General features: G+C 36.5%; 1 protein-coding gene across 1 annotated transcript in view; it reads left to right on the plus strand.

Annotated features, from left to right (window-relative positions):
- LOC122024601 (RNA pseudouridine synthase 6, chloroplastic-like) overlaps positions 1-26,694 on the plus strand; it is a 43,168-nt gene extending 16,474 nt beyond the window's left edge. The window contains exons 6-10 of the mRNA XM_042583258.1: positions 16,555-16,670; positions 16,755-16,809; positions 17,401-17,512; positions 24,282-24,451; positions 26,166-26,694. Of these exons, the coding sequence (XP_042439192.1) occupies positions 16,555-16,670; positions 16,755-16,809; positions 17,401-17,512; positions 24,282-24,451; positions 26,166-26,441 (729 nt within the window). The 3' untranslated portion in view covers positions 26,442-26,694. The remainder of the gene's footprint in view (positions 1-16,554; positions 16,671-16,754; positions 16,810-17,400; positions 17,513-24,281; positions 24,452-26,165) is intronic.
- Positions 26,695-27,368: the final 674 nt, after the last annotated feature.

A 27,368-nucleotide genomic window follows, 5' to 3' on the forward strand; every position in this document is an offset into this window, starting at 1 on the left:
ATTCAGTTAGTTATCTATTAAGAAGAATTACTTAACTTGATCGTATTTTTCGCCCAGACTTATGTTGATGCACTAGCAAAGTCCTAAGGATCTTACACCATTCTATGTTTTTGAAGATACTAGCAAGGTAACCCTAATGTGCTTGTGAGATGTTGGCTGCTAAAGCTATAGGATCATGTTGTCTAAGGGAAGAGTTAGACTAAGTCCATAATAGTTTTTGAAAACTAGAAAAATGGGGATTTTTAAAAAAGTAAAAATAGAAGTGACATAGAAATTTAAAAATTATTTAAAGAACAACACATCCTATCTTTTAATTAGATATTCAAGGACAGTTAAAAATTATCAAAAGAAGGTAATTAATAAGTAACTCGCAGTCATATATACTGAATAGGTCAAGTAGATAAGTCAAGTCAAGCAAACAATATATACAAGTGCTCTAAAGAAAATAATGTCTAATCATCATCGGCAAGTGGAGGTGGAGGTTGGTCAGTCACACGTAATGCCTGGCCTACATTTGCTAGTCTATCTGCCTAAATTAAGTGGTCATCTCGTCATGAAGAGAGGTGAATCCCTCTGATACTGATTGTTGGATCTGTGTGAAAGACGGCTCATGCCTAGTAAGGCGCTCGTCTATGGAAAATGAGGTCGAAGGTTGGGTCGTGATCGAAAGAAGTGCAAAAAACTCGTCAAATGTAAACTCTGGCATCTCTTCCTCCGTAGCCGCGGCTGCCTCGTCGACCTCAGGAATAACTGGCGAGATGCCCTCATCGGCCTCATCCGGAACGACTAGCTGAAGACCCGCTCTCCAAGTCAGTCCTCCTGAGCAGTAACCTCTATATGCACTAATGCAAGATGATGCTGACCAATCTCATCATACTCGCAAAGGGGAGTGAATGTACTTGGGGTCATATCTACTCCTATGGTCGAAAACATGAACATCAAAATGTGACAATAGGGCATATAAACTCGTCCCCTAGTGATGAGGCTAGATGTATGAATAGCCTTCTAAAACATATATAATGTAATGTCGATATCTAACATAGTGCATAAAGGAAGAAAGAATGAGATGGTCGCATCGTCGCAACATCGCGAGATGTGTGATCAGCAAAATGCAAATGTCAAGGACTCTGTATAAGACATAGTCCTGAACCATGAGAGAGATCTAAAATCAAGCAGAGTAGGTACTCTCTTCCTTTTGTTGTGTGAGATTCTTTTATGGCACATCAAGAAAGCTATAGTACAGCACACCCACCTCTTTTCTCCTGTGAGGATTTTGGATACTAGAAAGGTCGGATGGAGTACTATCTGAAGACCCAAGTAGATATGTGGATTATCATCCAAACGAGCTTCTCCCTACCAAACCACACCGGAGCACTTGTGTTATGCGAAAAATGGGACACACACATGATCTTCTTTTTGAATTTCTTCGGCTTGTCCTCCTTGAGATTAGGACATTCGTGCTTATAGTGTCCCTTTTTGTTGCACCTATAGCACGTGACGTTGGCTTTGTTACTATTGGAGGTAGACTTTACCATCTTTTGCAGATCCTTCTTGGTAAAGTCCTTTTTCCTAGTGAACATTTTTCTTTCACTAGGTGTTCCTCATCATCTGAGTATGAGTCAGACTCATTTTCTGGTTCAGGTTTGGTTCTGGACTTTGTTTCTTTGGACAAACCTGCAAGGAAAGCAATACCTTTCTCGGCCTTCTTGGAGTTAGTTTGCTTGTATAGTTCTAATTTGCAAAATAGTTCGCCTAATTTTAATTTAGAAAGATTCCTCGAAACTTTATAGGCATTCGCAATTGATGCCCATAATGCATTTCAAGGAAATGAGTTTAGGGCATACCTTATAATGTCTCGATTCTCTATCTAGTGGCCAATCATGGGAAGTCCGTTGAGGATGTTCTTGATCCTCACGTATAGTTGGTTTGTCGTCTCTCCTTCCTACATCTTAATATTAAATAAACTATTTAGAAGAAGGTCACGTTTTGTTACCTTTACATCACTTGAGCTTTCGTGCAATTTAATCAATCTTTCCTAGAGTTCCTTGGTGTTCTCAAACGATTCAACCCGGTTAAGTTCTTCCTTGGTCAATCCACATTGAAGGGTGTTTACAGCTTTGAACTCGATTTGCGTCTTCTTTTTCATCTCTAGGTTCTAGTTTTCTAGGTCGAGAGGTACTTTTGTAACTTTATTTATTGGCGCCTTGTATCTTCGTCGAATGGTGAAGCACTGATCAATATCAGTCTTCAGGTATACCTCCATTCTTTTCTTTGAGTAGGGGAAATCGTCTCCGCAGAAGAGTGGAGGGCAAGCAGTGTTGTACAACCTTCGTTTTGGACCATGAGAACCTTGCACACAAAACATAAGCAACAAAAAATCCCAAGACTAGGTCTTGGATTAGTAGTGTGGGAAATGATAAAGATAAGAAAACTCGATTGGTGTTGCACCAATTCGAGCAATTCAAAGAAATTGCAACGAGAAAATTATCTGAAGAGGTAATTATACCAATTCAGATAGATTAAAAAAACTTAAAGTTGAAACGAAGGAAAACAAAAAGAATCCCCCTTCTCAATTGGTGGTTGCACCAATTCAGAGCGAACAAGGCTCTAATACCACTTGTAGGATCGGTGTGCACGTGAGAGGGGGTGAATCACATGACTTTTAAAAATGTATCTTTTTCAATTTTATAAAATGAGTATGCAGCGGAAAACTAAAAATAAAACAGAACACAACTATAAGAACTCGAGGAGTTACTTTGTTTGGAACCTTCGACGACTTCTACTCTAAGACCCACGATCCCTCAGACTGTATCGACGGGTAATCCACTAAAAACCTCTTTCGGAACCACCGGAAGAGGGAATCGAATACAAAATATAGAAGGAAAGGAAGTGTAACAACCTACACTCCCTTTTTGCAAGTAATAAAAAGATTTACAATATTAGTAAATTGTTACCAACACTTTAGAATCTAAGCGCACTTGTGTGTCGATGTTGGTTTGTCGGCAGCGGTCGAATGTCTCGGAGCCGTAGCGCACCAGCAGAGCGAAGTTGTAGCAGCAGAAGAATCGTTTGAAGATTGTAATTCAGTTATTCCTTTGTGTTGCTCAAACTGTTCTTTTAAAGAGTGTTGAGCGCGCCTCCAAACTCATAGGAAGCTCCTCCAACTCGAAGTTTTATCCCTTCAACTATAGTCGCGATAAATAGCGCGAACATCAGCTTTTATCCATTTGAGGGCGCCTTCTATGCTCTCCAAGGCGCCTCTGAAGCACTCTAAGGCGTCTCCAGCACTCTCCAAGGCGCCTCCCCGCGACGAGAAGTTTATCCTTAAATTTCATCCATGCGAGGGTGCCTTTGCTGGATCTAAGGCACCTCCGCGCCATTCCGAGGTGCCTCTATGACCCTTCGAGGTGCCTCAGACACTGTTCATCCAAGGCTTAACTTGATTTTTGCTCTTGCAAAAACATTAGTCTAACAAAAAAATTATTTAACCTGCAAAACAAAGTTAACACAATTTATAAGTGTTAGTAATTAGATCCTTTCTTTCCGAGACCAAGATCTAGTCACGATCTCTGTCTAGGTTTCTAAAATGGGCTTAAACTGGATCAGCGCCTAAAGTCCCTAATTGGGACTCGTCCTCACTAGATCATCTCCTCCCGTAACTTACCTTACTTACCATATAGAATCACTTAACTTCGACCCATCAGGTCTTCCCACCAGTTGTCAGGTCTGCAGATCCAACTAGACTTCAACCAGTTGTCAGATCCCGCAGACCCAGCTGTACTTCCCGTCAAATATCTATCTAGACTTCTACACCAACTATCAAATCCTCCAGACCCCTGAATTTCAGTCCGGTATTAGACCCATTAAGTCCTTCACACTTGGTAGAAAAGTTAAATCACACGACATCTAACTTTCATTCATTTGTCATTCATCAAAACTTAGGTTTGATCATTGATGTCAACTGTACCAACAATTTTAACCCACTTCTTCCAATTCTTTATATCTAGTAAGAGTACTCTTTATTAATAGAAGAAAGGATTGCTATTTGATTAAATTGCTTGTATGCTTTTCATTTACATGGGGGTTCCATTTAGGTTTTGTATTTATGTCATTCTTATTGCATATTATCTTATGAAGCACATGCCTTCTTTTCTCCATGCCTAGTTCCCTTACACTGTTTCTATCCTATCTACTATCTACTGTATTCCACCTAAGGTGTTAGGCACACTTGTTTTGACCATTATTTACTCTTAACAAAGATGAATTATCACCTAAAGCACAGTTAAGTACCTAAAGCAGTTATGCGAGTCTTCCTTGGTTATACTTGGTTTCTGAAGGGGTTAGGCCTTGTATTTTGATGCTATGTGGGAGTTGGGACCTCATCCTCTTGGCAAGAACATAGTAGGTGACAACTGTTTATTCATAGTGAAGACATTTCCTACTAGCATTATGTATCGACTAAAGATCAACTAATAGTTAAGGATCGAAATTACATGTAGTCCATCGTTGAAGTTGTCATGAGGTTTGAGTCTCAATCGATAAAGTAGTTGCACTTAGGTGTGACCTCTTTCTTGCAATATTTTGCAATGTATTGCACCAAATCCATCTGTGTTACAATGGATCCTAAATTCTCGCATAAAATCTAGAATTATCCTCTCTGTGTTATGGTTTAACAACTTTTGCATTAGATTTGCAACCTTTTATTTATTTTTTATTCTTAGCTTTTACTATTCTACTGTTGGAGCCCAACCTCGCTGATGCAAGACATTGACTGTGTCAGCTTGAGATTGCAGGTTAGCTTTGGAGGTGTGTTGAGAGTGGATTGTCTTCGGGATGGTATTTGCCTGAGTTGGGAGTCATGACAACCAAAAGACTTCGAGAAGGCAAATGGAGATTTGGCAGCAACAGTGGGTTTAGGCAGTGCTGCTGCAAGGTGGTGTGCCAAGTAGATGCACAAAGGTGGGATCTGTTTTTATTGGGAACTGCATGTTGATTACATCATCTTGCTTGAGCAAGAGGCTAAAGATAGCAAGTCAGTGGATGGTTAGAGGGATCATCGCATATGAGGTTTGCTGCTTAGGAATTCTGACATGCAGATCTTGGGTGGATTTAGTGTTGGCGAGGGAAGAAGAGGTCCTGGTGATGTGATTTGTCTTTGCAGTCATTGTTGTTATAGGGAAATCAGAATTCAAAGAAGGCATGGTAGTCAAATCTAAAGTGAGTGCTAAAGGGCTCCGAAGTAAGTGTGGAATCTGCTAGCAGGAGCTACAACACAAGGATTGATGCCAGTGCGCAAGAGAGCTTGGTGTCGGTGTCCCTAAGTCTGAAACATACTCGTGGAGGAGGAAATTTTTGTGTGGGTTTTGCAGGAGGTAGCGAGTACTGCCTACAAGTAGCATGCAAGGGTGCAATCCTCTAGGAAGTGGCATATCTGTTGGTGCTTGATGATGTTGAAAAAGCAACATGGGGATAAAGATTGGTGGCTAAGAATTCCTAGGTGTAGAGATTCTAGACTGAGGCCTAGGTGGAGGTGGCCGCTTGCAAGATTGCAGCTGGTTGTAGGTCTGCACAAGGACTTGATTGGAGGACTTGCAAGTGGTGGAAAGTGTGTGAAATGAACAGGGTGGTCACAAAGAGGCGAGCACCAAGAGGAGTTTGAGTACCAAGAGCATGGAACCCGATTTGACTCTAGTACCAATCGATGCAACATGAAGTGCAAACAATCTATCTGATATAGATTAAATCTTAGAGCTCAAACTTAATTTTTTTGTTAATTCGAAGATTATGCAACAAGAGGGGCTGGCGGTGCCTTGAAAGGCGCGGGCTCAATCTTGGAAATAAATCTATCCTTGCAAATTTGGTAAATATTATCTATATATTAGATACCATATCTGTATATATTAGTTACCATAATATCGGTATATATTAGTTAATATATATCTGTCAATTAGACTAATTGTCTAATTGTAGTTTAGATCCCTACTTTGTATATAAATATGACTCACTATTCAATAAAGTGGGTGTATTCTTTTTATCTCAAGTAACATAGTATCAGAGCCAAATTAGGGTTCTATCCGCATTACCCCTTGTTTGCACCGCTACTTTGTTTTCTTCTGTCCACGTCAAAATTAGGGCGCTGCCTCCCACCGGCTCTTTTCCTTCTCTCGACGACCACCGGCTCTCTTCCTTCTCTCGACGATGCCACCTCCCATGGCCTCTCCACTGCGCCACTCTGTTCCTTTCTAGCAGTTGGCAATTTTGTTTTAGTGCCATGTTTGAAGCGTTATCATTTGGAACATGTAAATCTATCCGTGTGCAACAAAGCTAGTCATCGCCGCCCCTTCTTCCCTTATTCGTTCACCTCAAATGCCTACGCACCAATCTGACAGTCTTCTAGGCGTGTCAGGCGGTTCTCGCTTGCTACCTCGACGTCTCCACTAATTTCCTGGTTAGCCACTTCGTTATCTTCGTGCGCTTCACCAAGTTGTCGCAAAAGGTGTTTGCCAATGTTTGTCCCAACATCTTCCACCTCATTGGACATCCCTTCGAGAAGAAGTTCTTTGGCCAACATAACCTCTGGTGGCTTTAGAGATACCATGCCTAAAGCTCCAATGAGCAGCAGCGATCACTGTTCTCCTCATCGAGCAGTCGCCATCGCTGCCCTCCCTGGACATAGTTTCTTTGTGTTGTCATCGTTACCTTCTTGATCATCAACTCGCCGCCCAGCAATTGCTGTGTCTTGGTATTCCTTCAAATTCTTCTCATATGTGTCTTTGTTTGGGATAATGTCTTATGATCAAGAATAAGTCTTCTGTTGTGATGGATGTGGTACCTGTAATGTCTAAGATCACAGACTATAAGCTAAATGGTTCGAACTACTTAGATTGAGTAAGACTATTCGTCTTTATCTACGAAGTATTGACAAAGATGGTCATTTAACCAATGACCCTCCTCAAGATGATTAGAAGCAGACATGACTCAAAGAGGATACTCACTTGGTCCTTTAGATTCAGAATTGTATTGATAGTGAGGTAATTAGTTTGATCAATCATTGTGAATTTGTTAAAGAAATAATGGATTACTTAGAATTTTTGTATTCTGGAAAAGGAAATCTCTCTCGCATGTACGAGGTTTGCAAAGCATTTTAATGTGGGGAAAAACAAGATCAACCTCTGATCAATTATTTTATGGCATTCAAGAAGACATATGAATAACTTAATATACTACTGCCCTTTAGCTCTAATGTGAAAGTTCAACAATGCCAACGAAAGCAAATGGCTATCATGAGCTTCCTTACTAGTCTATCTCCTGAATTTGAGTCTATTAAGTCACAAGTTTTCTCTAGTTCTTAAGTCTCCTCTTTACAAGATATATTTAGTCGTGTTCTTCGTACAGAAAGTACCACACCCATTCAGCTCGGTAGTGCTTTGGTGGGTCGCAATACAAGTTATATGCCTAGAAGATCAACTAGTCGCAGTGGAAACAAAGGAGGTAGTTCACAAGACTTTGAAACTCGAACGCCGAATTCAAGTAGTATATTGTGCAACTACTGTCGCAAGCCAAATCATACAAAGTTTGAGTGTAGAAAGCTTTAGTATAAAAATCAGCAAAAACGCTTGGCCATATTGCTTCCACTAATGGCGCTTTTGATAAATCAGTTCTTATCTCTGCAAATGAATTTGCCAAGTTCGCAAAATATCAGGAGTCACTCAAGTCTTTATCTTCCTTTATCACTGCTATTTCTGATTCAGTAAACAAATCGTATGTCTTCTTTCCTCATCCTCCAAATAGGTCATTGATTGTGGTGCCATGGATAATATGACAGGTAATTCTAGTCTCTTTTCTACTTTTCAGTCGAAAGTTAACACTCCTACTGTTACTTTAGCCGATGGGTCTCCATCTTGTGCTGATATTTGACACTATCAATCCTACCCCCTTGCTTTCTTCGCCCTCTGTCTTAGATTTACCTAGTTTATCCTTTAATTTGATCTCTATCAGTCAACTAACTCGTAATCTTAACTGTTCCATCTCATTTTTTCCTAATTATTGCTTATTTCAGGATCTTTTGACGAAAAAGATTATTGGTAAACGACACGAGTTTGGAGGCCTCTACATTCTTAACACATTGTTCTCAAATTCTTTTGCTTGTTTGAGTATTACTTCTTCTTTCGAAGCTCATGTAGGTTGAAACATCCATCTCTCTCTTTGCTAAAAAAGCTTTGTCCATAATATGGTAAGGTGTCTTCATTAGATTGATTGTGAGTCGAGTCAGTTTGCAAAACATCACTGTCTTAGTTTGAGTCCTAGAGTAAATAAATATGTTACTATTCCTTTTGAATTAGTTCATTTTGATATTTGGGGCCCTTGTCCTATTTTGTCTAAATTTAGTTTTAGGTATTTTGTTATTTTTGTAAATGATTATTCTCATGTAACTTGGTTTATATTTAATGAAAAATCGCTCTGAGTTATTTTCTTTATTTTGTACCTTTTGCCCTTAGATTAAAACTCAGTTCAATGCATCCATCCGTACTTTACGAACGCCTAGTTTATTCTAATCTTATATAAGTCAAAATGGTATTCTTCAGAAAACCTCTTGTGTTGATACTCCATCCCAAAATGGTGTGGCTAAACGTAAAAACAGACATCATCTTGAGACTGCACAACCCTTTTATTTCAAATGAATGTTCCCATGCCTTTTTGGGCCAATGCAGTTTCTACCCCATGTTTTCTCATTAACCGCATGTCATCCAAAGTTCTTCACGGTGAGATTCCTTACAAAGTCATTTTTCCCAATAAGTCGTTTCTTATTAACTCTAGGATATTTTGTAGCACTTGTTTTGTTTGGGATGTTCATCCGCATTTCATTAAATTAGATCCCAAGTCTCTGAAGTGTATTTTCCTTAGTTATTCTTTTCTTTGAAATAAGTATAGGTGTAATTGTCCCAAATTAACAAATATCTTGTCTTAATTGATGTTATCTTCATGGAAGACACACCTTATTTCCCATCATCACCTATTCCAACTCGTCAAAGGGAGGAAGATGATTTGTTGGTATATTCTATCACATCCTCTACACCCGTCCCGGAATCAACTTCATCAAGCCACCTATTATTCAAGTCTATTCTAGGCATTAACCTCCTTATTCATGTCCTGCATCTACTACTTCATCATCAGATCCAAATTCAGTCGCGATCGATGATCTTCCTATTGCTTTACGCAAAGGTAAACATTGCTTATCCTACTTCTTCTTTTGTCTCTTATAATGGTTTGTCGTCTTTCTCTTTTTCTTTTACTGCTTCACTTGACTCTATCTCTATTCCTAAAACTGTCTGTGAGGTCATATCTCATCCTGGTTGGAAAGATACAATGATAGAAAAGATAAATATTTTAGATGATAATGGCACTTGGGACTTAGTCAATCTACCTTTAGGGAAATGGACTATTGGATGCAAATGAGTATTCATAGTTAAAGTTAATCTGGATAGGTCAGTTGCCAGATTAAAAGCTCATCTTGTTGCTAAAGGCTATGCTTAGACCTATGGGGTAGATTATTATGACATTTTTTCTCCGGTTGCAAAGATGACATTTATTCAATTGTTTATTTCAATGGCCATTACTTATTATTGGCCTTTATATCAACTTGATATCAAGAATATTCTTTTTCATGGTGATCTTCAAGAGGAGGTTTATAGGGCAACCTCCTTGTTTTGTTGCTCAGGGAGTCAGGGCAAGTTTGTCGTCTTCAAAAACCTCTGTTTGGTTTGAAACAGAGTCCTTGTGCTTGGTTTTGAAAATTTAGTCATGTTATTGAAAAGTTTGGTATGATGAAAAGCAAGTCTGATCATTCTGTGTTCTACAAGCAGACAAGAGCTGGTATCATTCTATTAGTTGTATATGTGAATGATATTATTATCACTAGAAGTGATACTATAGGAATCTCATTTCTTAAATCTTTCATTCATACTCAGTTTCACACAAAAGACTTAGGGGTGCTAAAGTATTTCTTGGGTATTGAAGTTACGAGGAGTTAAAAAGGTATATTTCTATCTCAGAAAAAATATGTCCTCGACTTATTAACTGAGATAGAAAAATTAGGGACAAAGCCTTGTAGTGCTCCAATGACTCAGTATATGCACCTCACAAGAGATAGGGAACTATTTGAACATCCTAAGAGATATTAAAGGGTTGTTGGGAAGTTTAATTATCTTTCTGTGACTCATCTAGATATTGCATATTATGTTAGCATTTTTAGTCAATTGATGTTATTTTCAACCATTCATCATTGGGCAACGTTAGAGTAACTTTTGTGTTACTTAGAGGGAGCACCTGTATGAGCTATCATATATAAAAATTATGGGCACGCTCATATTGAATGTTTCTTAGACGCAGATTGGGTATGTTCCAAAATGGATAGAAGATCTATTTCAGATTATTGTACGCGAGATAATGGAAGAGTAAAAAGTAAAACGTTGTATCACGATCCAGTGCAGAGTCAAATAATATAGATATATCAACTTTTGACCGAAGATAATGTGGATATATCAACTTTTAACTGAAGAACAACTTAAAATTTCAGTACCAACTAAATTATGGTGTGATAACCAAGTTGCTCTCCATATTGCATCAAATCCTGTGTTTCATAAGCGAACTAAGCACGTTGAAATTGATTGTCATTTTGTTTGTGAGAAAATTCAACAAAGTTTAATTTCTATAAGATATGTGAAGACTGGAGAACAACTCGAAAACATCTTCAGAAAAGCTTTAAATGGGGGTTTTTTAGGTTGATTATCTTTGTAACAAGTTGGGTATGATTAATATCTATGATCCAATTTGAGGGAGAGTATTATCTATATATATTAGTTACCATAATATCAGTATATATTAGTTACCATAATATCAGTATATATTAGTTAATATATATCTGTCAATTAGGCTAATTATCAATTAGCTTAATTATAGTTTTCTAAAATACTGAAAACAACCTCTTGCAAAAAGCAGGGTAAGGTTGCGTACATTGGATTTTTCCCCGGGACCCCGCATAGCGGGAGCTTCATGCATGAGCTGCCCTTTTTTTTTTAGTTTTTAAAAAATAGATCTCTAGTTTGTATATAAATATGCATCACTATTCAATAAAATGTATGTATTCTTTTTATCTCAAGTAACAGTAAACAAATAATCAATATCTAAATAACTTAATAAAATTGGACCTATTCTTTACATCACATACTCCTCAAAATATTAATTGAATAACCTAATTGGATATGACTCGATCATATTAAATGTTACAACTCATAAAATTTAAGATTGTCTTTTATATTTACATTTTAGTCTTTGTAGGGGTAGGATTATTTCTAAAATTAAAGTTGGCCTTTTAAAGCGACCCAATCCCATCATACTATATAATCCAATTATTGATATTTTGGGTTTATAGATTTATTCTTTGTGAGTCGTTGACTTTGTTAAGTATTCTTAGTGCTGAAATTCCTTTTGATACTTGCATCTCCTATAATTATAGTTATTAGAACTGAATCAAAAAAGCTCTAGATCACTAGTGAACTAGTCAAACCAGTGGTTAATTGGTCGTTTTTCATATCAAGTAAGCACGTTGAAATTGATTGTCATTTTGTTTGTGAGAAAATTCAACAAAGCTTGATTTTTATAAGATATGTGAAGACCGGAGAACAACTCGAAAACATCTTCAGAAAAACTTTAAATGGGGGTTTTTTGGGTTGATTATCTTTGTAACAAGTTGGGTATGATTAATATCTATGATCCAATTTGAGGGAGAGTATTATCTATATATATTAGTTACCATAATATCAGTATATATTAGTTAATATATATCTATCAATTAGGCTAATTTTCTAAAATACTGGAAACAGCCTCTTGCAAAAAGCAGGGTAAGGCTGCGTACATTGGATCTTTCCCCGGGACCCCTTATAGCGAGAGCTTCGTGCATGAGCTGCCCTTTTTTTTTTTATAGTTTTTAAAAAATAGATCTCTAGTTTGTATATAAATATGCATCACTATTCAATAAAATGTATGTATTCTTTTTATCTCAAGTAACAGTAAACAAATAATCAATATCTAAATAACTTAATAAAATTGGACCTATTCTTTACATCACATACTCCTCAAAATATTAATTGAATAACCTAATTGGATATGACTCGATCATATTAAATGTTACAACTCATAAAATTTAAGATTTTCTTTTATATTTACATTTTAGTCTTTGTAGGGGTAGGATTATTTCTAAAATTAAATTTGGCCTTTTAAAGGGACCCAATCCCATTATACTATATAATCCAATTAATGATATTTTGAGTTTATAGATTTATTCTTTGTGAGTCATTGACTTTGTTAAGTATTCTTAGTGCTGAAATTCCTTTTGATACTTGCATCTCCTATAATTATAGTTATTAGAACTGAATCAAAAAAGCTCTAGATCACTAGTGAACTAGTCAAACCAGTGGTTAATTGGTCGTTTTTCATATCAAACTAGAAATCAATTCTGCCAACATAGATAAGAGCTAGAAAGCAAGTTAGTAAACTTAACTATTTTAAAGTTTCAGAGAGATACAAAGTCTCAAAGAATTATATATAAATAAATATCCTTTGTATAGTTAAATCTAAATGCTGACAAAAGGAATTTGATGGCTGAACTTGGATGGTTGTGCTTTGTGTCAGAATAAGGTTTTAAAATAGTCTATGCCCAACTGTTGGCCACAACTGCAATGCGAGAATACAACAACTAGGGTAGAGGGAGAACAAGATTGAAGTACATTGCTTTAGGTGTTTTATCAGTGTGAATGGTGGTGTCAAATGGTGTGTGTCCTTAGCTGTGAGAGTGAGAGGTGAGGTGAGAGGAAGACTGTGTCAGCTATGGCTTTAAGCGTTCAAACTGACCATGGTGTGTGATGGCATTGGTGGATGACGACATAAAAATGAGAGATTATAGATGGGAGAGGGAGAGATCAAGAGGTGTGTGACAACATAAGCTACGACTTTGGGTGTTCTTGTTGGTGCTATGGTAGCTTGCGTCAACGCTGGTGGATTGCGATGCGCAAGATCAAGAGATGAGAGACAGGAGAGATCAAGAGGGAGAGTAATTTTGAGACTGAAAATTAGATTTTTAAGTCTATAACTTGGTTAGGTTCCAAAATTTCACATAGGTTTACATGGGTGTAAACCTAGTGGAGGGATTACCAATAAAATTCAATCAAGTAACCAATCAACTGAAATATAATTAATTAACTCAAGCAACTCAGTTGACAAGGGAGTTGACTGAATGTGAGGTTTTGGTGAACAAAAAGGGGCATTCCGGTGCACGAAGCTCCCGCCATGCGGGGTCCCGGGGAAGGATCCATTGTACGCAGCCTTACCCTGCTTTTTGCAAGAGACTATTTCCAGGATTCGAACCCATGACCTTTTTGGTCATATGACAACAACTTTACCGTTGCGCCAAGGCTCCCCTTCATAGTTGAGTGTTGATGTAGTCGTTGGAGGTTCAATGATCATTTGTACATGAGCCAGTTGCCCATTGGAGCCTTGAGAGCTTTGAGCATAAAAGGTTACATAAAAACATTCTTTATTCTTTAGTGAACATGTGCTCACATGGACTTTCAATTCAAGTTGAAAGTTTTCGTACACAACTCATTACTAATTTTTTCTCCCTATGCTTTTCATTTCATCTTTTATTTGATAGTTGTGCTTCATATGATCATCCTAATATTGCAACTGTAAGAGACTTGCTCCGTTGCCTATTGTGAAAAAAACCAATTTAATGGATTTGCAAGGGTGATGCACTGGACATGCCATAGGCTGTGAAGTAGGAGTGGGGTCTCTGAACCTCGTAAAAGAGTCGTGTTAACATGGTATGGTTTTACTCTTAGGTTTCTACTTCATATAATACTTGACATGATCGACTAGACTCACACATGAGCTCTCACGGACATCTAACACTTGAATTGTAGGGTTTCAACTATTCATCTATCCGTCTCTAGTCAAGTTCAAGTCTTATTTGGATTGGTGTGTGCCTCTATTACATTGATTCTAATACAAAATTGGTAAACGAATAGTTAGCTCCTATAACTTAATCTAACTTGGTTGTATTCACTAAAATTATTTATTCCCTTTTAAATAATAATTAAAGTTAATTTCCTGTGGCTCAATCAAAGCAAGTTTTACAACCTATTAAACATAAAAAAAGGGCAGCCCGGTGCACGAAGTTCTCGCCATGCGTGGTCCCGGAGAAGGATCCATTGTACGCAGCCTTACCCTACTTTTTGCAAGAGGTTGTTTCCAGGATTCAAACTCGTGATCTTTTGGTCACATGACAACAACTTTACCATTGCGCCAAGACTCCCCTTCTTACAACCTATTAAACATAATCATCTAAAATGAGGAGCAATGATGGATTTAGTGAACTAAAGGATGATGAGAAGAGGAAGAAGGAAGGAAAATACTTAATTGCTCAGTCACCCTTTTTGGGCATCATCAGAGTTGATACCCTTCCAAGTGCTGAAACAAATACATGCATGATTTGTATTGCGTGGCTAATTGAAATAAGTAATTTTTCCTCGTGACTGTTGGTGCAATTAACCTCCAAGGTTTTAATGTCCGACAAATATGTTTAAATGAGCTTGATCAAGGGAAGTCCTAGTCACAGCTAGGCAAAGGTGAGAAGTCAACCAAGTGACTAGTCCTAACTACGGTTAAGCAAGGAAAGTCCTAATTATAGCTAGGTAAGGGAAATCTCGGTAGATCGTCGAAGCCAGGTGGGTTCGATAGGTTGCAGGACCCGATATCGAATCCCTGGTGGGCTGATCCAATGTTGAGTCTTGGTGAGTGAAGCCAGGTAGAGAAAAACCTAGGGGGAGGTAACCTTAGGTCCTAGTGAGTGAAGCCAGGTGGAGAAAACCCTAAAGGAAGGTAACTCTAGGTTCTGGTGAGTGAAGTCAGATGGAGAAAATCTTAGGGAGGGTAACCTTAGGTAACGAAAAGTCTTGGAGGAGTGAACTCCAAACAAGGTTGATCGAATGGTCGACCGGACCAGCGGATCTCGGTAATTCTAAGTTTAGTTTTACCATATGGTTCTGTATTACTATTATTGCTATTGGCTAATGTAGTATTGCAGGAAAAGTCTTAGTGGATCAGGGATCAGACACTAAGCAGAGAAAATCCAAACAGGTCTGGAGGACCAATGTTTGGTAGGTAAGTTGAGGTATGAAATTGGAGCGAGGTCGTGTTCTAGAAAGGAACAAACCCTAGGTCACTGATCCAACTGAAGAAATCGGGAAGGTTTTCAAGTTGAGATAAGGACAGTGTTACTGTCTTGTACTATTCATGCATCTTATTATATTACTGTGCTAACCTTTGTGTTGCAGGGAATTGTCTAACTCTGTTTTGCAGGGAACAACTTGATTGGTCGACCGAACACTGGGATCGGTCGATCGAACAAGGTTAACTTAGACCAGAGACTAGTTCAGACCAAAGCAGAGCAGATTCTGATCAAAGCTTGATCAATCGACCGAACCAGATGATCAGTCGACCAGACCTTGATGATGTGGCAGAGATCAGACCAAGCTGAAGCCAAGAAGGAAACCTCGCTGATCGGTCAACCGAACCAGTGGATCGGTTGACCGAACGATCATCTCATTAAAGCAACATTAAGTGCGAATCTCGGCGAAGAGGGAAATTCACTGTGCAGTTGACCGAACAAGGTGATCGGTCGACCGAACCATTAAAGATCATAAATACTCGAAGATTGGATCTCAGCAAAGAAGGAAGGGAGGGTGTTCAGTTGACCAAACCCGAGGATTGGTCAATCGAATGGTAACGATGCTTATAAAAGAAGAGCTTGAGATCCAAGGCTATGCATTAGTTTAAAGTTCACCTCTTTGCTAAATCCTTGTTCATGCAATTGCTCTGCAACACTTCTTCAAGCAAGCTACTACTCCGATAAAGTGTCGACGATCTACAATGCTTCTTAATTGTTCAGTATATTTTTATTAGCTTGAATTGTACTTATTTACTAGTAAGATAGTAGGTTGTTACTATCTTACATCTTTCATTGTACGAATTATTTCTTTCCGGAGATTTCGGAAAGAAGAATTATAGTGGATTGCCCAACGGTGCGATCAAGAGATTGCAGGTCTTGGAGTAGGAGTCGACCTAGGCTCCGAACCAAGTAACCGAAACGAGTCTTTTATTTTCCACTGCACTGCTCTTATCTTAACGGTTCAGAAGAAAAGTTTTTTAAAGGAACAATATTCCCCCCCCCCCCCCCCCCCCCCCCTATCGCTCCCTTTCGATCCTTCAGTGACAACATGGTTTCAGTTTCTGTATAAGTGCAATGCCACATTTTGTCCACATTGACCATCGCAAAATGAGATTTAAACTATGAATTTTTCAATAAGGTAACATAATTGGATATGTGCAGTATCTCTTCCATGTAACTCATCCGTTCGAAATTCGTATCCAAATTTATTGTTTGTTATTGTTGCTTATATACTTGGTTGAGCTATTAAACTAAGGTCAATTCTGCTTTAGGTAGGAGGGACAGCAGATAACATTGAAGAATGCTGTGCCACTTTTGCTTCTCGTGCCTTAGGCTTTGATGCTCCACTGAGGACCACCCATCAAATAGACAATTGTACCGAAGGCTGGTTAGTTTTTTCTTGAACTCATAAAAAATGTTCTTTCATATAAGTGCATTAATGTTTAATCAAATGAAATTGCTGTTTTTGCAGTGTTGTATTCGCTAGAACAAAAGATTTCTGCTCAGAATTTCACAGCATGATTAGGGTTTGTCTTTAAACACTTCAGTTCCTATCTATCTATGGGTATTCTCTTTACCTTATGCTATTCAACAACACATCTATATTGGTAATGTATTGGAGATTATAAAGTTATTTAATTCAAATTAGGAATTAATTTTTAAAATTTTAGATTTTATAAAAAATTTTTTTGGTATATCCTCTAACTTAGGGGAATAAATTAATTCAAACAATTTTTGATTTGGTAATTATCATATCTAGAGTGTATTTTTTCCACGTTTAATTATGCGCATTTAACTATAACATTATTCTTTTCATAGAATGTTTTAGTTTTCAATTTTTTGGAGTTAGAGCATTTAAAAGGGATCCAATTTTTCCACGTTAGAGCATTACTTAATTATATGAGGATTTCATCTCAACAAACTTGATTATATGTTTACAAAATGCAGACAAACTTTCTTGAAATATATTGGTTTCTGATCAGAATGGTAGGGGCAGCTCATAGCGTCATACAAAAAATTTGAAACCATGCAATTGTCTGGTTTAGTATGTATTGTCTCAGTATGTCTTGCTTATTGTGATTTTTCTAAATTCTTAAAAATTCTGATAATAAATGCAGGAAAAACAGGTCAGAAAGTTATATCGTGCTCTTGCTGCGGCACCTGTACCCATTGGAATAATTACACACTACATGCGTCCCACCAATGTCGCTCCAAGATTAGTTTCCGAAGGTAATATTAGAACCTAAGCATTTAACCATGGAATCAAAAAAAGATTGTTAGAACTTGTCTACTTTTAGTATTAAATATTGTTTGTTACATGTAATATTGTCTTTCAGACCAGGTTTGGAACCTTAATGTTGTATATTGATGGAAATAAATTTACTGATATACTATTTATTTCACCATGAAAGACAGAAAAGTCTGAAAATTTAATAATCATAATGTACAGACCATCCAGGAAAATGAACAGAAAAGAAGAAAAAATTGAATTGATTCTAGTTAGACTTGTATTTTACAATATATTGAAACTAGGGGTTTATCCATCCCAATTTCTGAGGACCAAGTGATGATTCCAAATAAAGTTTGTCTGCATTTTGTAAACATATAATCAAGTTTGTTGAGATGAAATCCTCATATAATTAAGTAATTACATCATATTACATATAGGATCCAAGCCTTACTATGCCTAAGCTAATGAACCATGCAAAGCTAATAGCCAAACTTATAATTATTTGAATCCTTAAGTATGGATATTGGTAAATCACATAATATGGCATTCTAATTTGTCTTTCATGTCTTGCTTATCACCTAAAATGGTAAATCACCTTGATCATCTTGCTTGGTAAAGATATTAACAATTTGTTCTTGAAAGTGGAGTATGGCATATTAACTTAAACAATAACTCTAAGGGTGTGCTTGGTTCAAGGTTATTGTTAATAACCTTGGTGTTCTATCCAAGGTTATCAATAAAAACCTTATTTGGTTTAGGTAATGAGCATTTTCGAGTAATGATGCATGCCTGACACGTCAGCAAGTGGACCCAGAATACGATTCCCTCGTAAAAGTGGCGTTTTCCTTGATTCTAGGGTTAACGGGAATCCAATCGCGAGGGTGAGTAGCAAGCAGTGAGGGCGGTGTTGGCTCGGTGTCGCCGCCATTCCTTCGTGCGAAAGGCTCACCGGAGCTGGAGGTAGCATGCAGCTCACTGGCTGTCAAACGCGAGTAGCAAGATGGACGGTCGTTGAGCGCGAGCAAAGGTGGTGTTGGCCGAGGCAGTGGCGGTGAGTGCATGATCGCGTGCGTGCAGGACAGCTTTTTTTTTAACTTAAGTTTTTTTATTAAAATTTTGATCAATTGAATCAATCAACTCATAACTATAGTTGAGATTAACTAAATAGATATGGTCTAAAGGCTAATAAAATTATCCCAAAAAAATCTAAAATATTATTCAAATTTATTTATTTATATATATCACCATTAATAATGATAATATTATTATTATATTTATTATATTTTATTTTGTTAAACTAAGTTGTACACTAAAACCTCCAAACAAATAAGTTTTTATTGCATTACCTAGATTGAAGCAAACAACATTAGGTTATGTTTTAATCCTCATAATCTTGGTTATGTAATTACCTGATAATTACGTAATCAAGGTTATGCATGATAACTTGAACCAAACGCACCATAAAGAAATTGATATTTAAATTCGTGCCTGCAAATAAAAAAAAAACAACCTACTCTTGCTGCAATCTCAGTAGGGTTACAACAAAACATTAGCAACGGAAAATAACAAATGCATAAGCATGCATACCGCAGTGAACGTGATTCCCTTAAGCTCCTAGTCCATGACATGTGATCTTTTTGGTGGATTATTTATAATTCTCTATTTTTTTTCCTCTTCGGTTAAATGTCATAGTTGGAGAAACCTGTTACAGATCGTCCAAGGGTAGCACAAGAGGCTTACAACAAAATTCTAGGCTTTTACAAGAAAGCACAAAATGACAATGTTTTTGTATGAAGATATGAACTATTGTATATATGATTTGTGGCCTACGGAACCCTTAATTTAGCCTCTTCCATGAATTGCTTCGTTCGATTTCATTGACGTCACGCTCATATGACGATTGATTGCACCTCCTCTTGAATTGGTATCTAATCCAGCGATTGTAGTTTGTTGATATTGTCTTACCATAGCATCAAGTGATTGAGAATCACTATGTACTAGTTTTGGTTAACTCAAACCGCTTCCCATGGATCATGATCGATGTTGAATGCTTCATTTAGGGTCTATCGGTCAAGTGCCCATAGACTTCAATCAATTGCTCATAGACTTCAATTGACTGATCAACAGATAGCTTCATTTTTACTTCTTTTGAAGTCAATTAACTAGTCGACTTAGCCACCAGTTGACTAGTTAACACTTTCCAATAGATTGGTGACTAGAGGAGAATCGTCTCCTATTGTTTCTTGAGTCGACCAACCAGTCAACTCAGTCACCAGTTAATTGGTCAACATTTCCAATGGGTTGGCATGTTGACTACATTCATTTAATGGCTGAGCTCGCCTAGATTGAAAACCCCCCTCTCCCCATGACTACACGCCACTCCACTCGCAACTCACATGAAATCTTACTGTGCCTTAAGGTCTTCTCCCGTCAAGCTACTCATCTCTTGGATGCACTTTACTCTAGACTCACTCCACTTTACCTTCGCCTATGTAGTTCACCTCCTTGGTAACAACACTCTTCTCTTTCTCCTATAGTCATCTCATACCAATTATCTTTGAACTCCACATACCTTGAGCCATCAAGCACTCCATGTATTTTGTCTAGGTCTTTCATGACTTCACACACACATGAAATACAATGATAAACCTACCTTAAACTTTTTCAATAATTGTGGCCTTATTAAGGCAAATTATTAGAACTCAATGTTCAGATTTCCAACATTAATTATCTTTCTTAAAACTAATTTAACTGACATATTAGACCTTGATTCAATGGGATTCAATGTGGTTCTTAATAGTTAGTCATGTTTACAATTATGCCTCTTACATAATATGTATTAGTATCATTAAATTTAATACAACAAAAACCATGCATTATCTCACTAGGTGGGTCGGCTATATGGATTCTTTTACGCCATTTAGCGCTATCTCCTACTATATCATCATATATACTTAAATAAATTTTATCTTATTTTATTGTTACTAACCAAGTTTTTTTTGGTCTTCCTCTTCCTCGTTTGATATGTATGTTTGTCATAATTTCACATCGTCATTTATTGGTCGTCTAAGTACATGCCCGTACCATCTTAAATATATCTCTCGGAGTTTTCTCTCCATAGATGCAATTCCGACTTTCTCTCTAATGCTCTCATTTCTTATTCTGTCCATTTTCGTATGTCTGCACATCTATCTTCAAATCCTCATCTCGGCAACTCTCATCTTTTGCTCATGTGCTCGAGTCATAGTCCAATATTCAGCTCCATATAACATAGCGGGTCTAATTGTGATTTTGTAGAATTTTCTTTTAAGTTTTATAGGTACTTTACGATCTCATAAAATACATAACGCTCTCCTCCATTTCAACCATCCTGCTTGTATTCTATGTAAGACATCTATCTCAATTCTCCATCATTTTATAAAAAAAATCCTAAATATCTAAAGCTTTTGATTCCGGGCAACTCATCATCTCCTATCTTAACAATTGTCTCATTATGTCTAACATTGCTAAATTTAAATTTCATATATTATGTCTTTATTATACTAAGCCTAAAGTCTTTCCCTTCTAGTGTTTCCCACCAAGATTCTAGTTTAACATTTACTCCTTCACGTGTTTCATCTACCAAAACAATATCATCTGCAAACAACATGGTCCACGGTACTGCGTCTTGAATGTGTGCAGTGAGCTCGTCGATAATTAGTGTAAAAAGATAGGGACTTAAGCTGATATAATCATATCTTTATTGGAAATGCTTTAGTTACTCAACTTGAAGTTTTTACTCTAGTCGTTACATCCTCGTACATATCCTTAATTAGTTCAATATATGTTACGCTAACACCTTACTTTTCTAGAATTCTCCATATAATTTCTCTTGGACACTATCATAAGATTTTTCTAAGTCAATGAATACCATGTGTAGATCTTGTTTTTGCCCCTGATATTTTTTAATTAATTATCTAAGAAGATGTATAGCTTCTATTATCGACCTTCAAGGCATGAACCCAAATTGATTTTTAGTCATCGTGGTTTTCTTCCTTGATCTTTTTTGTATTACTTTTTCCTAAAGTTTCATGGTATGACTTATTAGTTTAGTACCCTTATAGTTTGCATAATTTTGTATGTTTCCCTTGTTCTTATATAAGGAAACTAGAGTACATATCCTCCATTGATTAGGCATTTTTTTCGTTTTCAATATCATGTTACATAATTTTGTAAGTCATTCAATATCTTATTTACCTAGATACTTCCATACCTCTATCGGAATATTATTTGGTCCAACGACTTTTCTATTATACATCCCATTTAAAGCTTGTTCTACTTCTAAAGTTTGAATTCTATGTTAAAAATTTAAATTTTTATGCTCATTTGACTTGCTTAAATTACCTAAATTAAGTTGGTCACCTAAACCTTCATTAAAAAGTTGATGAAAATATCTCTTCCACCGCTATTTTATTTCTTTATCATTTGCTAGTATCCTATTACATTCATCTTTAATACATTTTATTTGGATAAGATCTTTTGTCTTTCTTTCTTTCACTTTAGCTATTCTATAAATGTCTTTTTTCATCTTCTTTTGTATCTAATTTTTGATATAATCATTCAAAAGTTTCATTCTTTGTTTCATTCACTACTCTCTTAGCTTTTTTCTTGACTATTGTATATTTTTTTAAGTTTTCTTCATTCTTACAAATATATAATTCCTTATAAGCTATTCGTTTTTCTTTTACTTTCTCATTACACCACTAAGATTCCTTACTTAGTGGTACATGTCCCTTTAACTCACCGAGTACATTCTTAGCTACTATTTTCAACTTTGATATCATCTTATCTCATGTCGTATTAGAATCACCATATATTTCACCTACTGCTTGTACTCCCACCTTTTCCTTAAATGTATTTTGCTTCTCATCCTTTAACTTTCACCACTTAATTCTAGAAGTCGTGTATATTTTTCTTTCTATTGATATTATGTTTGAGACGTATATCCAATACTACTAACATATGTTGGATAATTAAGCTTTCTCCAGGATGACCTTGCAATCTTTACAAATTTTTCTATCCTTCTTCCTAACCATAAGAAAATAAATTTGTGATTTATTATTTTCATTTTTGAACGTAACTAAGTGTTCTCTTTTCTTGAAACCCGTATTAGCTAATATAAGGTCATATGCTATCGTAAAATCTAATATAATTTTTCCTTCCTCATTTCTCATTCCAAACTCATAATCCCCATGTACTCTCTCATTTTTCACTCCGATATATCCATTTAGATCGCCTCCTATTAAAACCATTTCATTTGATGAAATGTTTTGTAATATTTCATCTAAGTCGTCCCAAAATCTTGATTTGGTAGCATCATCTAATCCTATTTACGGTGCATATACGTTAATTATGTTCATAGTTTCTTTCATCACTATTATCTTAAGGGCTATAATTTTATCCTCTTTTCTAACTAGTCCTACAACTTCATCTTTTAATGAACTATTTACGATAATACCCACTCCATTTCTTGCTTTACTCTTTCTTATGTATCATAACTTAAAACCCGAGTTCTCTATAAGTTTTGTCTTCTCGCCTATCTATTTTGTCATTTATACACTCAAAATACTAATTTTTCTCTTAATCATCGTATATACTACCTCCATTTACCAGTGAGAGTTTCTATGTTATATGCTCCAAATCTTAGATTATTAGTTTTCCTATCATATTTGTTCTTATCCAATCTATGGTGTGAGAACTCTTGCCTATTTAACACTACACCCAAGTTCTCATGGAGATGTAGCGGTCCTTGCCGATACATTACAGTCGGACCCTGCAACGCGAACCTTGCATTTTAGCACTACACCTAAGTTCTAGAGATATAGCGGTCCTTGCCGAGATGTTACAATTAGATCCTGCAACGCGTTCCTTTCGGGGAACAACCTGCACAATAGTTTAATGGATCCATTTATTGAATATTTATCATAGTTTTAACACTTCTTAGCAATCTAACGCAGCCCTCCTCTTTTATCCAGGCTTGGAACCGACCATGACTGGTTCGTCACGGACGAAGTTTATCATTAAATTTAATAAAATATGAAAATTATTATTTCTATAATGTGATGAGCCAATACTAGATAAGGCTGTGCCAATGCGTTGCAATGTGCTATGCATGACTCCATACTGATTGTGCTTGTGCTTGTGCTAGGCTTAAATAAGGATGGTCCTTGAAAAATCTAATAATAAAAAAATATAAAAATGCACAAAAACAAATGAGAAAAAAAAGTTAATAATATTCTAAATTTTCAATAATTTTAAGGATAAAAAGGATAATATTAAAACAACATATTAAAAAGTCATAAAAATGGAATTGGGCCATGGTAGGCTCACAATATGATGTGCTTGAACCTTAACCATGTGACACAACTTGACTTTGTATTAGCTTGAGCACGATGTGGGTCTCAGACGAACACTTGGAATGGACCTGTAGGTTTCCAAGCCTCACGATGTTACGTATGGCCCATTTTGTGTCAAGCTAGATCAGGAGCTTGGGTTGGTTGACATTTCAACTTCTGAGGCTACAAAGAGCATAATACATCGGAAACAGTCATCAATATGAATTACAAATTACATGCTTCAATGTTATTGACTATGTTGCTTTTAGAGATCATGGAAATATTAAAATAACTAAATAGTGAACTAGATACGTACGTCCATATTCTTATCATCAAATTTTGTCCTCATAAGTATCTTGCTCTAGTACTACATGATAAATTTCCACTTTTGCAGATCCCATTGGTGGATGGCATCTTTGCCAACTAGAAGTTCTGGAGTGTAAGGAGGTTCCATGGCCAGCTAATGAAGTATTTAAAAATCACAAAGTTGAAGATTGTGGGTGGCCCTCCAAGAGAGTTGCCTATGAGTGTACAGTTAATCTCTTGACCGGAAAAACTCATCAGGTATTTCTATTTGTTTTTGCTCTTCTCATAAAAACTCATCAGATATTTCTATTGGTGGCTCATCATGTAGTTTTCTTAGCATTTAATTTACTTGTTATTTAATAGAAGCTTTGGGTAAGTTGCTTAGTTTGTAGTTTCTTTTGCTAAGTCTTCTATCCCTAAATAGGAAGTCCCATGGTAGGGATGGCAATGGCACGGGGTGGAGACGGATTTGTCATCCCCATCACCGTCTCATCCCCACTTTTTCGGATTCGGGGAATCCCCGAACCTAAATCATCGAAGATCAAATTTCCATCTCCGCTTTCATCCCTAAATTAATTTTATATTATTATTATTTTATTATTAATATTAATATTAATATCAGTTTTAATAATAATTTTATTATTATTATTTTTAAAAAAATTAATATTAATATTTTTAAAAATAATATTATTATATTAATAATAATAATAATAATAATATTATTATTATTATTATTTTCGGGGTGGGTTTGGGGATGGGGACAATATCCCCATACCCATCCCGAACCCGTCCCATCCCTAAAAAAAATCCCCGAATAAATCAGGGATCCCCGTTCCCATTTCGGATTTTTACTCGCGGGGAAAATTGTCATCCCTATCCCATGATTTGAAATCTCGTTCCATGTTAGGCAAAACGGTCGAAATGTAACGTTCTAGTAAATCACCAAAATTTGATATCGCTTAGCATTAAGGTTCGAAATCTCAAATGTCGTAGTTTTGGTCTTTAACCGGAAACATAGTATTCTAGTATCATGTCAAGGCTCCAATGCATGATATAGATAACAGATTAGAGGCAATAAAGGAAGGAGACATTGTCACTATTGAGTGGTGTTGAGCTTCTGTAATTTAGCGAAATGATATGTTTCGAACGTTTCTCCTGGCATGATTCAAGATTTAAAATCTTGTTCGCACGGACAATGTATTCTTCCTATGCTTCATCTCCTTCCTTCTTCAATTCAAATCCATTATCAGTACCATGCACTGAAACATCGACACAATACTGAAACAATATTGTTCTAGTTAAGGACCGAAACTTTAGCACGACTCGAGATCTTGAACCTTAGGAAGTCCAAAAGAGTAACTTCAATGCCTCTAGAAACCTCTCAAGTTTGACTTGAGATATACACTTGATGCGTAAGCCTATTACCATCAGTGCTATTGGTTCATAGTAGTACAAACAGGAACCTTTGTCAGAGCTAAATGCAGAATATGAATTATACTAGAGTAGTGTTATCTAACCGAAAAGTAATATCAACATAAACGAAGACAGCTTCTATGCCCCACCAGAAGGAAAGTAACAAAATTGCATCAAATTGATGGCGCGGACAATCGGTAAGCAGATCACACATGATCAAAATATCACAAAATAATACAATTATATATAGAATTTTATTGGGTTGATCAAAATAAGGCTCGTATACGCTATCATGTAGTATGTCTCGTAGGAAAATAATGTTGTGATAGATGTAAAACAATTTATAAAAGTAATGAAACTAGATCAAATCGGAGTTGTTCATTTACTGGGAAATCATATGAACTTATGCATGACTCCAATTCGTCATTAGTGTTTGTCATGTATGCTACTGGCTTAGTTATGGTCTCGATCTTGAAAACCTTTTTGTGTTTTGCAACGTGAATTCAATCATGCTCTCAGTTGTGTCGTAGCATTCAATAACTGTTCGTGTGTAATGCAGATTCGAGCACAGTTTGCTGCTATTGGTGGACCTATTATTGGGGATTCAATGTACACACCACCAGTCATGGCTAGAATGGCCAATCCTTCAGTCGACCCATTCGGAGGCAGTTGTAAGGAATATGAAAGTGAGGACGAAAAAATGGCAGCCATAGAAGAATGGATTGCACAGCATGGGAAAGAGCCAAATGCAGCTATTGGTCTCCAAGCCTCACACATCTCATGGAACAATGCTAATTGCTCTTACGAGGCTGGTGATCCATGGTGGAGATTATAGCACCACAAATTTGGAAAAGAAAAAAAAACCTTCAACAAATTTGGGACAATGTAGAATTATGTTTTTCCATAATTGAGACGATCAGAGCACATAATACTGTAAAATCACAACAGCTTTGTTGCCTTTTGATATTTTTTTTTATCAGTAAATGTAAACTTTCATTTCATGTACAATTGGGCTAACCCAGAGTCATATTACATTTGCCTTTCTGTTATGCTTTGTTTATTTGGAAGGATAAAAACAAAAATTATTGAAAGATTTCCACGGTGGAAAATTTTTTTTCCTTATGTGGCAAAAGATGATTCGCTCGTCTTCGAAATTATTTTTTCCTTATGTACTCTGCAAAAAAGGATGAATTATTTTCATTTCTTTTATTTACCTAATAGACCGATTGATTCATAAGTTCATCCTTGGATCATTTTTTGATTAATTTTTTTTTGTTCAAATTGGATGGAAAGCAATTTTCTTCCGACAAATTGCAAGCCTAATTTCTCACATTCACGACTACTTTCTCCCATTTGCAATTGGCCTCATGGTGGAGGGCGGCCTCACACGATCATGGATGGCAATCCCTTGAGGTGATCTCATGGAGTTGCCTCGTGCGACGACCTCGTGGGGGTGCCTCGCGCGGTGGCCCATGGTCTTTTTTTTTTTTTGTTTTCTTTTCCTTTCCTATTAGAGTTGTAAATGAATTAAATGTTCGTGAACAAATTTAGTATTCAACTTAGTAAGCGTTTATTTATGTTTGTTCAATACACACAACATCGATTAAATAAACAAGCTTGAACAACTCGTTAAACTAAATACAAAAGTTTGAACACATATGTGTTCAACTCATTAATGTTCATGAACAATATTCATGAACAATGTTCGTGAACAATATTTATGAATAGCATTCATGAATAATATTCATGAATAATGTTCATA

Source organism: Zingiber officinale, chromosome 9B (assembly GCF_018446385.1).
Source record: "Zingiber officinale cultivar Zhangliang chromosome 9B, Zo_v1.1, whole genome shotgun sequence".
Taxonomy (NCBI): domain Eukaryota; kingdom Viridiplantae; phylum Streptophyta; class Magnoliopsida; order Zingiberales; family Zingiberaceae; genus Zingiber; species Zingiber officinale.